This window comes from Rhipicephalus sanguineus, chromosome 2, assembly GCF_013339695.2.
Source record: "Rhipicephalus sanguineus isolate Rsan-2018 chromosome 2, BIME_Rsan_1.4, whole genome shotgun sequence".
Taxonomy (NCBI): Eukaryota; Metazoa; Arthropoda; class Arachnida; order Ixodida; family Ixodidae; genus Rhipicephalus; species Rhipicephalus sanguineus.
This window is the reverse complement of record NC_051177.1, coordinates 60,526,032-60,544,087: the sequence shown is the minus strand read 5'-3', so window position 1 is coordinate 60,544,087 and position 18,056 is coordinate 60,526,032. Positions and strand designations below refer to the sequence as shown.

The 18,056-nt window shown below is 43.1% G+C and overlaps 1 protein-coding gene and 1 long non-coding RNA gene across 2 annotated transcripts; both read right to left on the bottom strand.

Moving 5' to 3' along the window:
* Positions 1-844: 844 nt before the first annotated feature.
* On the bottom strand, positions 845-16,899 carry LOC119383082 (tetratricopeptide repeat protein 17). Its single transcript, XM_037651077.2, has 10 exons — positions 16,728-16,899; positions 15,582-15,841; positions 13,461-13,569; positions 13,103-13,219; positions 7,226-7,335; positions 4,850-4,997; positions 4,439-4,578; positions 3,091-3,257; positions 1,814-2,099; positions 845-1,261 (listed from the first exon to the last, which is right to left on the bottom strand). The coding sequence occupies exons 1-9, from the start codon at positions 16,854-16,856 to the stop codon at positions 1,846-1,848; spliced, it is 1,434 nt and encodes a 477-aa protein (XP_037507005.1). The 5' UTR covers positions 16,857-16,899; the 3' UTR covers positions 845-1,261; positions 1,814-1,845.
* LOC119383083 (uncharacterized) lies at positions 8,506-11,620 on the bottom strand. The gene is made up of 3 exons (XR_005181607.2): positions 11,374-11,620; positions 10,690-10,738; positions 8,506-8,754 (listed from the first exon to the last, which is right to left on the bottom strand). It is a non-coding gene; the product is annotated as an uncharacterized LOC119383083 (long non-coding RNA).
* Positions 16,900-18,056: the final 1,157 nt, after the last annotated feature.

The following is an 18,056-nucleotide window of genomic DNA, read 5'->3' as shown; positions in this document are numbered from 1 at the left end:
TAGAATCGTACCAGAGGTCACACCATGTGAACAGACCCTTTTCATAATTGTAAAGCTAGCTTTCCTGCGATGCAGTTAGCCCAACTAACGGTGGCTAGTCAATTCTGCAAATGACGTGTTCAAGCGCAGCTTGCTTGCACTGTGACGCGAAAAATGTAAACTCTGGTCTCTTGATGAAAACACGCACGATAGATAAGCCCCAGCACATGCAACTAGGACCTCTTCTCCACTTTATAGTTGGGTGAATAAGCAGCGCAGGGAAGTGCACTTGTGCATTCTGAAAAAGAGTCTATTGCGCAACGAGTGAGTGGTCAAAAGGCCCACCTATTACAAAGTGCTCAGGAATAATCATCATCAGCAGCAACAGCATCAACAAAGTGTGCAGGCGCCCAGGTGCTCGTACTGGCTTATGGATGCGGAGTGGGTACTTTGCTAATTCTCAAAATGATGAATTATGGCGTAGTGGGCACTTTGCAATCGTACTTGCAGTAGGCACGCATTCTAGGAGTGTTTAAAATGGCCAATGTAATGCACACAGGCGTTCCTTTGGTCGTGGCACAGTTGAGGTGTCCACTGAGAAGCCATCTGGTAAGCGAATGAGAAGATGATGATAACAGGGCTTGATTACGCTATCCCATTCTACTCTTTGAGCCGAAGCTCAAGCATCCTTGAAGTCTTTTTATCTTGTACTAGGCTTAATGTGCTTAACATACACAAAGCATGTAACTATGTGCAGTTGTATGCACACATTCTAGAAAGTTCTGACAGCAGGAGCTTCACAGTGCACGACAACAGCCAGCCTTTAGGCGATATGTTCAATAAACAGACATGCATCATGTTGCGGTGGCTTAAAACTGAGTGTCCTTTTTATTATGGAAAACATGTATGTACATAACTTGTACGTGGACTCCAAATGAAGACAACAACAAATAGTGGCAAACTGCAGATGCTTCTGCAATAATACGCGTGAATATTAATGGCACTTGGACAGCAGTGCAGCAAAGAGTTGATCTTGCTGGCCATCCTTTTCTAGGCCTTGCACGACTTGTGCGGAAAAAAAAAAAAAAAGCTGCAAGCACTCGTTGCTTGGTATTATCTGTTAAACAGGGAACACTGTGCGCAACGCATTGTGCATTAATTAACCTTGCCGACGCTTAGACTAGACTTCAATCTTCTGCGGTAGTGTGCGTGAAGTGAACACATGGGAGGCGTTTCTCTCTTTAAATATTTGTTCAGCGATTTGGTTCTCTTCTGCTTTCACCTGCAATGAGACACATGGACAGAGAAAAACAATTAAAAGCTGGCACTAATGAACACCACTGAACTATTGGATCACTTCTAGTTTTGTATACGCTGAACGTGCCATTGCAACTTTAAACATTGTTTCGGACGAGTACATTTCATGCATTACATTTAGTACGCCTGCTTTGTATACCTTCAAGACTGTGGTACTCACCCGATCTGTTTAGTTAGTAAGAAGCATTAAAGGCGCACGGCAAACCGGCTGGCCTTACGTTACGTGCACCCTCCCTGGCACACAAAACAATCTTTAATGAACGCTGGGCCTTTATGTGTCAGCACCACTATGCAATAAGGAGGCATGCCAGAGTGGGTTATTCTGGAATAATTTTGACCACTTAAGGGTTCTTTAACGTGCACCTAAAACTAAGTACTACACAGGCATTTTTTCACTTTGTTCCCATCGAAATGTGGCCGCTGTGGCTGGGAATTGAATTTGCATCCTCGTGCTGAGCATCGCCACACTTTAGCCATTAAGCTAGCACGGCAGGTTCAGTTTTCTATTACGACTCACCAGTGGAAATTTCCAAAGTGGCTGAGACAAGCTCAGACATTCTGGCACTCCTCTTCGGGTTGTGGGGGAGGAGGAGGAGCTTGGCTGGGAGAGGAGGTAGATGAGGAGCGGCTCCCACCACGTGCGCCCGTCTTCTGGCTCAGCTGACTGACGCGCGACTCCACCGCCTGCACAAACTGCACGTTGAGGCTGAGGTCGAGCAGGCTGTTCAGCTGGTACGGGTCCCGGCGCATGTTGCAGCTCAGCACCATGTGGCCGTTCTGCTCAAACTGGAAGCAGTCATGTCCTGCGCACAGCACAAGCATAAGCACAAGCACAGTAATTTCTTGTGGAATATCGTACTACGCAATACTTTTGCAGAGAGCTCGCTGGAGACTGCGGATGCTGGCAGAGCATATGCAATTTGGTGTTGCCTTTTGTAAGTGTTCGGATCATACATGCCCAGAGTAAAATGGTCAGTGTTACGTACGACACACTAAAAGGGATGCTAGTTAATCTCGCAACACTTGAACACAGATGACTGTGAAATAAGAGCACCATGGAATAGTGTAAAGTGCTTTAGCAAACGTAATGGCATAAGATACAATGCAAGCTACAATTTTTCCCAATTTTGTTATCAAGCAATTTACAGTGCCAATAAGGAGCATTAATGGCATTGCAGCTGGCTGATATCCAGCTAGTATACAGCTGTGATGATGTGCCGAAAGAATTATCAGGGGCAAGAGGTAGATTTCAAGAGGACGATATTTGCAATCCCCCTACAAAAGGCACTCACTGCAGACACGTCTATTGCTAGGAGAAGCAGCAATATGCACTTCACAATAACTTGAAAATCACTCGACGTCACAATTCTTCTTTGGTGTCAGGAACCCAACATTTGGTCAGGATCTGTATGGACAACATTGTGGCACACTGCATGCCCAAGAAGCTTCAACTGCTGATATGATTCACATTATATACAAGAAAGAAAAAACCTAATGCTAGATGGCCTATTCAAAAAAAGATTTTTTTTTTTGTAATCACTGCTGATTTCAGCACGGTCATTTATCCCACCAACTCAAACCCTAACCTTCTGAGGCTAAGTCCTGTGCATCACCAAAAAGAAATAAATTTTGTAAATGCAGATCCAGAACACACTGAAGCCAATCCCTTGCAAGGCTGATTAGCAATGCACTATAGTGAAAATTGCAGCAGTTAATGGGGGCCCATTAAGAAGGAGTACACATGGCAAGCACCCCCCCATTCCTGGATTCACAAGCCAACCGCTCTAGAGTTACCCTTTCCATCGAGGCTCTGCCGTATCTTGTGCTCTTCGTATTCGAGGTGCTGCTCTAAGCGCATCTCAGGCGGTGCCTGCTCGCTCAGCAGTTTGGCATTCTGGTAAAGCCAGCGCTCCCGCTGTTCCTGGTACTCACGCAACTGGCCAAGAGTGTGCTGCAGAGACCTGGGACAAGGAAGCCAAGGCTGAGGAGGTTGCATGTTGGCACACCAACAGTGTATGGAGAACATGCAATCTGCATTAAGAGAACGCTTAAACTTGGAGTTTACTCACTCAGGCTTTTTGCGTTCAGGTACATGCAGAGGCATCAGTTATGGGAATGGGCAAATATGCTCTGCCCATCCCTTTCTCTCAAACATGTCTACGGAAAAGAAAGGCGAGCGTCCCCCCACCCCTCTCCTTGGAAATTGCAAACATTCTGGACATTCCAACAACAACGTTCTGTTGGCAAATGTTCTGCTAAATTGAGCCATGCATAAATAAACTTCCCCATTTTAAATTTAAACAATTCCAAAAAGCTCCTTTTAGACTTTTAGAGACAAAGTTTCTTGGAAGCACCTTATCCTCCCCCTCCAGCAAAAAAGAAAAAGGCATGCCTCTGGATGGATACGTGTAAAATACAGAAAAGACTTTGCAATACAGTCACTACACCGATATTAATTAATTTTATCACATTTCAGAAAGCTGAAATCTGGCAGCTATAGGAAGCAGAATTTTTATTTAGGACTTCAGATGTTTTTACAAGAACTGCCGAAAGTCAGAGAGTTTAAAAAGATAGGAGCACCATGTTTATAAAGCCGTAACTGCGCGCCAAGAACTCAGATAGGCAAACAGCAACTGTTCGAGCATCTCAAGCCAACAGATATACATTTCGAATGTTGCAATACTATATGTTCCAAAGTGGTTGCTAGTGACTGCCTACATTTGAGAATGTACTGTTGCATTCAATATGACCGGCAACAAGGGAGCACACGTCCGCAGAAGCTCAAAGATTGCGCATGTCTTGTACTTGCCCTTATTTCCACAACCAAGTAATATTCTTTCATCTCGGATCACCACCAAATAAGATCAACAGTATTTAGCTGTAGAAATGAGGACAAATGGAAGCCATGTGCAATCTTGCAGCTTATGCAGCCACGTGCTCCCATGTTGCAAGCCACAATGAGCATGACAGTACACTATTAGTGTGCTGTCTTGTTTTTTTTTTAGATTGCTAGAGAGGTAGGAAAAGTTTCCTTAACATTTTTAATGAACATTTCTGAAGAGCTCGGGTCACAGAAGACCTGGAGCACACAGGAAGCCCAACTCCGCTCCGAGGGGAGCCGAGGCAGTGCATAAGTTCTTACGTGTGCTGAGCTTCCAAAGCAATCTCAAGCTTGCTGTGGCAGTGAACAGCATGGAGACGCTGACGAGCATTCTGGAAGTCAGGTTGCACTTTGAGAGTGTTCTCAAAGCAGACGACACTCTTGTTGTAGTCTGCCAGGACCTGTTTACACCAAAACAAGTGTCTAAGTTTGCACATATGAAACTAGTACAGGCACACACATACACAAACAACTTTGTTGGTTCCCGCAGGCAAAAAGAATACTAATCGAGCACACAGGCTGGCAAAATTTGTTCAAATGTGCAGCACCAATTGAAGGCAGCACAGTTAACACTCGTAAGAAATGCTCTATTCTGTGCTTTCCCACTCACATCTCACGTACGTGTCTGTCACAGTACGATGCCGAAATGTGAAGCAGACATGGCACACTTACAGCATAGATATTGCCAAGTGTAAAGTGGCAAATGGCATTGTCTGGAGCTGTGTCCACGGCTGCGTGAACCACAATGGCGGCTTCTTCAGAGAGGTGGGCCCGATGCAGGACATTACCCAAGCTGATGAGTGCCACATCCTTGTGCTCCCTGTGTTGCATACAATTGAAGCAAGCTTGCATTAGAGAAATCCACAGCGCTGAGACTGCATTCAACCTCATTAATTCCGTGCAGCACTGTGCAAGCCATGCGCTATACCAACTGACCATGTGCAATAATCAGACAATGTGCTTGTTAGCTGTACACCACTAATATTATATAGTAAGTGATCCTGGTTCAGAAAAAAGACTGTGGTGAGATTAAAGGAACGTAAAATGAATGAGGCCTCAGTATTTTTTTTCCTGGATGAGTAGCCAGTTTTCATATCTGATTGGCTGACAAGGCTGCATTCTCTTACACTGTGTGGAGTGCACAGACAGAATGCATAGTGTCGCGAATCTATACACTGCCTCGTTGCATGGAGACAGTGCATACATTCTCTAACATAGAAGGTTAACACAAATATAACAATGACAAAAGATACATAAATGGATAGCATATATTGAACTGGCTAGCACAGTCTGTACCGAGTGTCAGTAACTCCCACTACATTCCTTCTTTCCAAACTTGTGCTTTCATACAATCTATCCAAAATTAATGAAATGGTCAACGAGTTAACTAACAAATATCACTATTCCTTAATGCCTGACCTTGGATTTCCTTAACTGCAATTGTTGGCTTGCATGATTTTGGAACCTTTGTTGTTAAAGGTACACAGACAAAGCCTTCGACTATGAGAAAGACTGGTCCCAAAGAGTGCAGATAAAAAAGCAGCCTGCATGCGAAATTTTACATTTGGAGTATGAGCCTGTGGGTCATAAAATGCTCACAAATTGACACATTTTCAAAACTAAGAACATGATCATCGTTACTGATTTTAAGAAGTGATGCAGAAGCCAGAACATTGTGAACCAGCATAGTGGCTGGGCATAACCAATGAGACTCGGCACCTTGTGTTGTGCGCTGAACATTATTGGCGTCATAGGCTCAACTTGGGACTTCTCACTAGCTCAGAGGTCATGATCTAGGATGTGCATCATAACCAGCGAGCAACAGGTATATCGAATTTTTGTTTGTTAAGTTACAATTTAAGGGGTGCAAAAAATTGTGCACAATTTCCAGCCCTACAGCTGTGCCAAGACTGCCTTGATTGCACATAATATTTACTGCTAGTACTCAGTTGTAACCAATTTAGCAGCAAAATGAACTCTTAAACAGTGAAGTGCAGTTAGGCAGGTATATAGTGCTCTGTCCAAAAGGCCGAATCTTATGACATCACTCAACAAAAGTGATGCCGATTACAGTAAAAGCTCGTTAATCCGACACCCGTTAATTTGGAAATTCGGATAATTTTGACGGCTCTACTGGTCCCGGCCAAAGTGCATGTTAATCTATGGGACCAAACCTTCGTTAATTCGTCAGAATTCGGCTCCGCACCGCTGAATTCCGACAAATGCTGACGGCTGCTGCTACACAAAAGTGTGGTAAAGCAGCGCTGGCACCACTGGAGTGAAACCAAAACCTGAGTGGCATCGCCATCGCAGCATCACCGTGGCAATCGCAGTGTCACCGAACGTCGGCGTCTTCTTTCTTCGCTCGATCCACTGCGCCTCCAATGCCATTTTACCTTGTGTTGTCGTGTCGGCACCGTCTCTTCTTGCGGAGATATGCGGATGTGACCCTTTAGGACTACATCGCGATTGATGATTGTGTCGCCACGACTGGTCTCCTGATCGATCAAGAAATTATTAATGATGTCACGGGCACCCAGGAAGACCACGATTCTGACGAAGAGTCATGCGAGGAGATGCAGCCGCGACCTCATCGCACCTCACGGGAAGTCTCGGAGGCGCTTTTGATATTGGAGGACGTTTGCCTGAGCTCTTCCGACAGTTTTCGTGCTGTTGGCCATTTGGAAGAGTTAAGAAAAATTGTAATTTCAGCTGGAATCTGCGTGAAAACGCAGACGACTATTACAAAATACTTCAGCAAATAAAGGTATGCTTCTTCAACTTGATTTTAATGTTGTTTTTCCTGTTCATTCGTTAATTCGGCATTCGGTTAATTTGGACAATTTTTGCGGTCCCGTGAAATCCGAATTAACGAGCTTTTATTGTATGTGAAACTATAGTTGTTAGTTTTAAGAGCATTCAGGTACAAATTAAGTTGGGTGCTCACGTTAGTAACTTAATAAGTTCCGCAAAACTTTGCAATGAAAAGACACTTTTGAGAATAAAGGAAAAAAAAAACCAAACAGAGAAAGGGTGCGAGTGACCCACCTGGGAGAAAAGTGAAGTGCTCTGCGTACACACTCTATGGCACTGGCAGCGTCACCCTGCTCCCTCCAGTAGTAAGCAGCCAAATTGAAGATCACCCAGGATGTGTTGTTCTATGAAGAAAAAGAAAAAAATGCGGGAAACATGCACGTTAAACACTTCACACGACACTACAAACAGTTCATGTTTTAGACCACTCTCTCAAAACTGCAGCTGCATAGCTAAATAAACGTTCATTATAAGTATGCAGACAACTGAAGACCAGCATTTCTACACAATCAATGAGACTGAAATTGGAAACCTCCTCATATTTTTCCCCTACGCGGATAGCTATTTTGCACGGAAAGTAAACAGACTGAAGATGGAAGTCCCTGGAACCGGAAGAAAAATTATGGTGCCAAATCTTGGGGAAAAAGTATGCATGGTGTTCAGTCGGAAAGAAGATTGGAAAGGTAGAAATGTTTTTAATAAGCAGTCTTTTTATGATTTTTTTTTCTTCAAAAAGAGCACTCTCTAAACACAAACATTTTTCAAATGCGTTATAGTTGGGGTGTGTGCTGCAACGTATTACTGTCCATGGCTCCTGTAAGCTGGTAATCTGTAAAGCTGTGTTCTCACGGTGGATATGAGCGCGGACGGATCAGTCACGTGACACCGTGACGTGATTCGGATCTCTCCGCAGCCAGCGTTCACATGACGGGAGAATTCACGCTACAAGCGAGGATTTCGGCATTGCTCCCCGAGGATCCCAACTGTGATTTGGGCCTCCATCGCTTCCCGAATCGCTCCGCGCAGACCGAAGTGGGGACGTGGGAATGGCAGCCAACCATCTCACATCCAGTGGACATTCCATAAATATCAACCATGAGATATTTAATCTTCAGAGGATGTCCACAAAAGTTAATTTAATATTTATAAAATATTCAGAGGATGTCCATTTTGAACAGAGTGGACATCCATAGAATGTCCACAGCAGTTCCACACACAATATTGATATGATATTGGCAATATTAGTACAATATTTAGAGGACGTCCATTTTCACAAAAGTGAACATCCATAGGTTGTCCACAGCAGTTCCACAGATAACATTTATATATCAAATGGCATTTATTTTTACGTGCATGGACCCATGCAATTGCACCATATGCTGCAAAATAAGACTTTTACTCGATATGATTGCTTTCCGAGGCAAAAATTTCCAGCGAGTGAAACCACTTGAAGTGGTCCCACTTGCCCCGTTCTCCCCCACCCCCGTGGAATAATTTCCAGTTAGAATCTTGTTTCCAAGTGGAAATCCCTCAACGAATGTTTATACCGAGTACAATTCAGACTGGCCAGATCTCGCACAGATGTTAGCTGGCTGCTATTGCATGTCACGTGGTTCCTACTTTATCAATCACAGGACCTGCTGGTCCAGTGAACAGTGCACAGCAAAAGTAGTATGATGGTGAAACTTAACAGCATTTATTGAACGCTTCCAGCAACATATCTTGGGATGTAGAATGTGTTTGCACATGTTCCTGTACGCCACCTGAAAGAAATATTTATGCGTAGTAAGTTAAAAGTAAAACAATAAACACATCAAACACATTTCTAGCAAAAGCCATAATGGCCCTTAGCCCGTTTTGCAAAGGACATGCACAGTTTAAGGTGTGCCTTCAGCCCACTTGGTTGGCTAGATGAACCATGAAACTGTTATCAATGTACATTTTAAGCTACTTTTAATAGACTTAAAATAAGTTAACTTGTACGTATTTACTGTTGTTTGCTGCATGAGCAGATGTGCACAATTAGCGCCTGTCCTGTACATCAGTGTTCCTTCTCTGTCCGTGTCGATTTTCGCGCTAGCCAATTTTGAAGAAAACAATTAGACATGACCGTATTGCACAGCATTGGGGGGTGCTTACACAAACCATGCAGCACTTAATTTATCAAGGCAAGGCAGAGAAAAATAGCATTTGCTCACGTAGATGACTGGCCATTACATCGGTATCATAAAGGTTGACAATGCAAGCAATGAAACAAAAAATATAAACATGGGTAGAAGATAATGGTATTTTGGAGCAACTTCAGAGCGTATTCCAAATCGGCAGGCGTTTAGAGGATAACCTATTTGTTCTTACACAGTGTAGAGAAATATCTATTAGAATATGAAACTGATTATTAAACGTGGCTTTTCTAGACATCTCTGGGGTGCATCAAAACGTTAATTAGGAAATCTTAAGGACTATATTGAAAGAAGATGGCATATGTAATGACTGTATATGCTTGTCTGGAAGATACACCGAGAAATCATAGTCTGCATGGAATGAGAATAAGTAGCAAAGAGAACATTGATATAAGCAAAAGGCTGAGGCAGGAATGTCCGCTGTCTCAGCTGTTATTCATGTTATACATGGTGCGGATGGAAAAAAGTGAGAATGAAACAACACTGGTTTCCATATGCCACAATAACAGGTGAGCGTGACTCAAGAGCAGCAGCTTCCAGGTTTATGTTATAAGGATATTGTCTTATTTGCGGATAACCGCGATGATATACAGCTCATTGTAACTTGTAAAACAGCACATGAAATTAAGACACATGCGGAAGGGAAGGTGAAGGTGTAGAACTAGGACTTAGTGTAACAAAATGTAGATTGATAATAATGGACGATACCAATAATCCGGTCACATCAATACAGGCCCAGGAAATACCGACGGTAAGAGAATACAAGTACCTTAGTGTATTATTGAGGGTGATACAGAAAGCATCACGAAAATCCACCACCATAAATGGAAAGAGGAATGCTGCAATAATGAAGCACAGAACGTTATGGGGATACAATAGGTACGAGGTACTTTGAGGTTCGTGGAAAGGTGTAATGGGAACTCAGTGGTGTGTATGAAGTCAGAGGTGCAATCAGGACTTGATATGCATCAAAGGACTGTGGGACACCTCGAGTTGGGCACTCACGGGAAGACGAAAAATGAGGCTGTAAAGGGCAATATGGGATGGGCAAGGATTGAAGTGACAGAAGCGCAGGGTGAAATGAGGTTCAAAGAGAGGCTAAGGAAAATGGGCAAAGAAAGTGCTCCAGTATTTGTATACGATGAGTGTTGACTCACAATGGAGAAAAAACAAGGAGACTCGCCAGCCGGCAGTGTAAGCGATATGACAACATAAGACGTAAGGTGAAAAGTCATAGAGGCGAAAAGATTTATTGGATAGTAGCGATGGAAAACAACAAATATTTTGAGTACCTAGCGAAAGGGCAAGACGAAATAAGGAGGGAAGCATTTTATGATAATTTAAGGGGAAGTGCTTTACTGTCTGAAGTGAGGTCGGGTTGCCTTAGAATGTGTAGTTATAAAGCGGGATTCAGTAAAGAAGAAAAATGTACATGCTGTAGAGAAGCTATAGGAAACAACGCAGCATGTTTTAATTGAATGTAAATATATTCACCTGGGTTTATGTTTGGGCACTCACCTACATGAAGTCTTGGGTTTCAGAAACAACCATAGAAAGGTAAACAGATCTACGATAGAAGTAAGTAATATACGTTTAGAGGATTGATGAAGCAAAAGTAGGGAGAAATGACAGAAATAAATAGTGGTGAAACTAAGGTCACTTTGCCGTAGGGTACAGAAAGTTGTGCTGCGAATTCATGGACTTTTATTTAACTGAACTAGACAAGGCAATAGGCCAAATTAAAAATAACAAAGAAGTTCTTTGTTTAGCTTGGGCGCACAGGTCGCCACCCCGTTATAATGGGACGCTCATAGAATCCATCCATCCAATCATTCATTCATCCGTGTACTTGGAATGTTCAACAGAAACGCATGACGGCTGGTGCTTTTTTGAGTCATCAGTGAATGCTGGGTTTTCGCCTGATAGTCAAACGTTGTCACAGTGCGGAAGCAGGGCTTTTCCTTTCATATATACCTTAACTAGTAGTATATCAGTGTCCGCAGCGCTGAACGGTCGTGTAAGAAAGCGCCAGGCGCCATGCCGGCTGACTACCGCATTCCAATCGCTCAGCGCTGTATGTACTTCGCGCATACATAGACATCACATACAGGACTATACAATACGGTACCATGCTTAATAAAGCCCACGAACATTCGGGATAAACGTTCACTTATACTTGAAATGTATTAATGCAACACTTACCTCCTTATGGAAGAATTATTGCTGAGGAAATCGGTGTAGTTCGACCAGCGCTGATGAATCCAAGATACCGCCAGTACAGCCGCAAAAACCGCTCAAACGTGGTGGTCATTACGTGTAACACTTTCCACAGATAAATCTGACCAAGAATACCAACTATTTCATGGTAATGTTAGACGGGTCCCTCTACAAAACTCGCTGCAATAACGGATACACACAAGAAGAAAGCCCCACGACGAGTCGCCATGTGTTGTACGAAACTGTGGTGCCTTAATAAGTTCTACAATATATTAGAGCGCTGTTAGTAACACTTTCAGCTCTAAATAAAAAGCACAACATTATTTATTTAGTAATAATATTATGAAATAGGTTTTTATTTAGCATTAGCGCATCAAAACATAAAAACAAATATACGGGACTAGGGCTACCCCTACTCATCTGCAAACAGACGGAGCAGACATGGCGGCATTATGAAAAAAGCAGTCGGAGCTAGCAGAGTTCATTGCTGTTAGGTCATGGCAGATAATGGCGAATGTTTAAAAAAGGCTCCTTTTCGTAGGGAAGTGACTATGTTTTAAACACAAGTTATTCGCACAACGGTTCGGTATGAGCAGGCACCTCGTTGGAAGTCTACAACAGTAATATTCGTAACGCCGTGTCGGTCTGGCGCACGTCTACTCCAGCGGTAGAATTAAAGTACGTTTTTTTTCCCAGTGAGACCAGTTGCCGTCCAAGTGGTGCTGTTTTAATGGGCGCTTGAAAGCAAGTGGTACCACTTCAGTGGCCACAAGTGGTACTACTTTGAAAACCCCATGGCAGCAAGTGGGACCACTTTGGACCACTTGAAATCCCACTTCAAATTTTCGCCTGGGTTTATAGGCAAAGTTATTGTACGTAATATAGCAAAAGCCTCGGGGGACGCGCATATATATATATATATATAGATATATATATATATATATATATATATATATATGTAGTTTTCATGGTGGCGTTGTGCATTGGTAGCCTGCAAATATAATAATTAATGCATATATACACATGTGTATTAACACCACTGATGACACAGCTAACATAAATACGGGTAAAATATATGCTCAACGAGTAGTGTATGCAGGAAAGCATGTTCGTTGGGTTAATCTGGAATTTGAAAAATTGCCTCAACAGCATCACAGAGGCCATAATAGCAGTTCCAATAATGAGTGTCACCACCATGGTGTACCCCATCAAACATTAGAACAAAGCAAGTGAACTTTTTATATACGCTAAATATCTCGGGCTTCCTTATGCTGAGCTCTCTTGTGCATGTTAGTGAAACAATGTTCACGAATATTTTATGAATATCCACTTTTTGATATTTAAATAGACATGCTCACCCAATATCCATTGAATATCCACAAATAACATAGGATATTCAGACCATTTGTGGACATCCTCTAAATATTGATGGTTGGATATGATGTAGTACGTAATTCGCAGGCTCGAATCGCGATTTCGTCCGTCGTGTGAATACAGCTTAAACAACACGAAGTTTAGGTACTACCTGAAACTTTCTCCAGTGCAAATGTAGTTGTTCTGCTATTACAGCCCCAAACACCAGCAAGAGGGAGAGATTTATTTTCTTTTGACAATACACACTTGTAAGCGGATGCTCATTTTCATTTTCTTTTTGTTGGTTCTCAGCAGATACATATCAAGAGAGAGCAGGAGACTGAGTCTACAGTGACCTTACCTTAGCCATGGCTTTGTACACCTCGTAGCCGAACTGCTCTGTCCCTTCAATGGCCGAGACGGCCCGATGCAACCCAGCCTCCGGTGTCATGGTCAAGTTCATTCTCTCTCGAACACCCTAGTAAAGCAGCGAGGCAGGCATTGTGATTTTCATTACAATTCTCCAAACAAACTACAGCCCCACACAAAAGCTCTGTGCATCTCGACTGATTATATTTACTGGAATACAAAGATATGTGTAACCACCAAAGAGAGAAGAGACAGAAAAGAACATCACTCGCGACTAAGTGAAGAAGTTTAAGTGAACAATCTTCAGCACAGCAGTTCCTTTTTACACTAGTTCACAAAATGCCACTCACAGTAAGATGTTCGAAGGCATGCATGCTGAAATCCAAGTCCAGTGCACGAGAGCAGTTTGGCTTTGGAAGGTCACCACGGGCGGCCCGCTGGTCTATTTTCTCCCAGTGACTGCGGCAGATAAGAAAAGCCGCATTATCTGTCTTTAGCTTGCCATCACATGTTTCAGGATGTTGAAAATTTTCTTTTCTTTAGAACTAAAGAGACACCAAAGGCAAACGCTGTCAAGCCACAGCGATAAGTTTTATGATCAACCATCAGCCTTGCTGACAAGAAAACTTTCGTCAGCAAGATAATTACATATAGCATGTAATTTTGACATTTAAAAATATCATCCCATCCGTGTATATATACTGAATGGGCCCTCAGAGATACCTTATGATTACCCATAGCTGGTATATGTGGCTTCACATATAGTTTGTTGATAAAAACTGCCGCCTCCAAAAGCAAATTTTGAGTGATTAAGTCAGTGACCACTGAACTAGACCTGAGAAACCGCCAGAATTACAATCTGTCCCTTTTGCCAGACTCTTATTTACCTTTTCAGTCCCTTTAACAATTGTTGAAAACCAGACTGAAGATAAGCATGCGAGAGGTTGCTTTGCTTTCTCCCTTGTGAACTACGGATACATCCCAGTATTAGAGCCAAGCTTCTACAGAGCACGATATTGCATCACAATTAATAATAAAGAGCCTAAAGAAACAGTAACTACAATGAATGATTATACTTAGGGAAATGGCAGTTTTGAAGGAGTGACTTGGCACATTTACATATAAACACATGCTTGTGCTTGAACGCGAATATCAGTTCCTTTTTTTTTCCTTCCTCAATTGATTGTGTCAGTCTGGAAAGCTGTTTCACATATTTTTTCCACACATGAAGCTAACACCTGCAAGAAAAGTGTAATAAATGATATATCTGTTATGTGACACTTTCATACTGAAAAGCACCACAATATCCTAGTGAAGCAAAGAAGATACAAAAGATATTAAACACAATATTATGCACCTTCTCTGAGGAAATTAAACTTTGCCTGCGGTGCTGCAAGCTGCCACAGACGCAGCTGGAGGCATAAGACAATAGATATAGGTTGGGAATTTTCTGAGGTTACATTTTAAATCTGCGAAGAAAAGCTAGCTTGTACTAAGCAAAAAAGAAAGCTGTACTGTATGGAATGTCACAAAAACAGATGCAGGCGTTTAGTGCCCATGACACGCATGAAACAATATAGGACGTAGAAACACCTAATACATTATCGGCCCTAGCCCCCTTTGTTCCTCGGACAGCTGCATTTGTCACTTCTAAAAATGTAAACGCAGAATAAGTGTCCCCTTATAGACTCCATTTTAGTTGCAGCAGCCCAACCAAACCCCACCTATGTACTACGCACCACATGGTGCTAGGGCCATTGCATCCTTGCTGCTCCTCGTCCAATAGGTATAACTAGTGTACCACTAGTGCACTGGTTTGACCTATTGCACCACTTGGTATCAAAGGGCACCACTAATGATGCAAGTGAAGCAAATATAGAACTGCTTTAAGGCCACTTAAGAACAGGTGCCCTCAACTTCCTAGAATGCTAAAACGCAAAAGGAATTTTCATTTATCCTCACATTGTTCATTTTACCTTCTGGAACGCCACACATATTGCATTAACCCCAAGAAATCATGAGTAAAAGCGACTCATGTGAACACTTTCTCTTTCTTGTTAATACAGTGTTCCTACCGTCCATGGGCGTCGGCAGGGGGGTGCAAAAGAGTCACATGCTCAGAGCCCCCCCCCCCCCTCCCATGTCACACCAGCACATGACCCCACCCATGCCACACTAGTGCTCCCCCATGCCCACCACCGCAATGCTACACAGCTTTGCACTCCCACCCCCCACAAGGCAAAATCCTACCGACGCCCATGCCTGCCAGCACGTCCATGCTTAATGCAGGATTAAGTTTGTCGAAGTGATGTAATGCACTAGTGAGAAGTCCAGTCAGCACAATCATCGTTATACTTCCACATTCATGATGAGAAGAAAAATGACAATAGAACGAAGAAACAATTTTGGGAAGAGAAATAAACCTGGAAATGGGCAATGCAATAAAGTGTCTTTTTGCCTTTGCAACGCACCTCTGTATCTTGTGGTCGAAGGGCACCACCGTACTGACATACAGGTCAAAGTCAGTGAGGGGTTGTCCGGCCAGCAGACAGTCCTTGTCGGTCGAGTACAGTCGCTGCTCCACGTCGGATGCCTGGTCCTCACACCAGTCAATCTCCTGCTTTCGTTGCAGTAGCTGCTGCTTGAACTCTTCAACCTGCACGGCACGCTCCTCTTGTGCCAGCAGGCCCAGAAGGTCGTAGGGCCGCCGCAGGGAGAACACGCTGTCAATCTGCACTTTGTCAATGGGCAAAGGTCTGTGACAGTTTAAGGCAGACGAAGGCATTAACTGAGTTATGTGGTCACACAACGCAGTGAATATTGGAAGCGTATGAACGAAGATGAGATTCTGGCATCTGAAGTGTCGTCACATGAGTACCCGATAAATTTTTGACAGTGATCAGGGGTCAGCATATCTCAGCAATCTTTGATGAATGTACCTCTCGGTACATTCATCAAAGATTGCTGAGATAGGTTGACCCTTGATTATCTAACACATAAAATCGTGTTGGCATGGTAGATTTTCAATCCCAGAAATGAAGACTGTCCAGAAAAACAATCACAAACACCTCAAAAAATAAAATGAAAACTAGGTCAGCATACAATGTATAGATCCAATGATCTTATTTTACGCCTCGCTTTGAGCGAAGACGAACAGAAAGTTTACTTTTTCAAGACATCAACAATAATTAGCTTTGTATGTTTAATTAAAGAAGGTGATTGCGACTGAGCGTTTGCAACGTAGGCACGATAGCTAAACCTTGGACAAGCCTTATCCGCCAACGCAGATGTGTTGATATAAATAAGCAGTGACCTTGTGGATAATACTAAATCAGCAAAGATTACGAATGAGCGCCGCAGGCGTTTGGACACAAAACGCTAACAGAGGCGTGGGCGGCTGCACTCGCAGACTAAAGCGGAAAATGCAACACAGTGCAGCGTCTGCCCTGTCAGAGATATGGGCAAGGTGAAGTAATGTGTACAATTTTGGAAGCAACATGCGAGACGAGACGAGATTCTATTTACGACCGGAACCAATCAGTGTGTGACCTCCTATGTGCGCCCAGGCGGCACAGGTGGTTCTGCGGTAAAACGCACAACAGCGAACGTTTGCGCACCTGAGGTTGTATCTTTCCATCTTCGGTAACCACCCAGTGCGTGGAGCATTCCGTATAGTACGCAAGAAATGACAGAAACACGTGTACGCAGATTCCGAAAGTAAAACTGCGTCGCCCCATAGCGTCCATGCTTTTCTACCGCAGCGACGGTGATGACCATATCGACTGCACCTCTAGCTGCCAGCGAATCCGCGAATCTTTGTGCATATATTCTGCCTTGTATTTTGTATAACACCGTTAACTTTTCGTGAATGAACGGGTGCGGAAAAGAGCTCGGTATTTCGCGTTTCCCTAACCCATTTATTTCCCTAACGATGTAGACAGCGGTAGGCAGCGCGAGTTTTGAAAAAGATATCTTGCTTACGTGAAGCGGTCAATAAAGTGATTTCCATCCATTTAATACATAAGTGGTGATTAGAATTTTACTGTGAGCTTTTTACTTTTCGTGCTGTGTCCTCCATCAACAGTGGCCGAGTAGGCGTTCCACATAGCAGTAAACTTGAATTTCATTGAACTGCAATCTTCGCGCGGATCTTTCTTTTCTTTTTTTTTTTTTTTTTGCAGTGAGAAATGAACACTTGGCGTCTTAAAGGCGCAACGTTTGAGGGCCCCCGTATGGGGACATTTTTTCCGACAATGCAAATGGGGACATTTTTTCCAGGGACATTTTTTCCGGGGGCGTTTATTCAGGGGACGTTTCTTCCGGGGACATTTATTCCGGGGACGTTTTTTCCGGAACCCGTTGTGTCCAGGGAGGAGCACCGAAATGTATCAAACATTTCTTTGTGCCACAATACAGGACGTCACAGGCGATGCTTCCGGTACAGTGGTCAACATCAAAGTGCATAAAGGAACGTATGCGCATGTTTTCAGGCTCTTGCAGCGACTCGTTTCATGCACCGGCAACCACACAAAAAATGCGAAGGTGCAAGTTTACCACAAGAAAACAATTATTATTGCATGCATTACCTTTTGTTACTGCTCTGCAGTGTTAGAAATGCCGTCCACACCCGAGCATCGTACGCAGAAATTCTGAGAAACTGTTGAACACATAATGATGCTGGAATCAAAGTTTCGATTAAAGGAGTTGCCAAAAACAATTCGTTTTGTCAAAACGTTGGCAAGAAAGTTGAGGACAAGTGTTCTTATTCCTGAACATCTGTCTCACTTGGATACAGAGGTGGCAACGTAGGAAACTGCGCCATGGCAAGTAGTCAACACATCTCTTGCAAAATTCTGTAGTGGCCTTAATTTGCAATCCAAGTTGCAATGCTTAAAACAAATATGGCACCTTTTAGCTGATTTCTGTACAAGCATCATATGCCATGA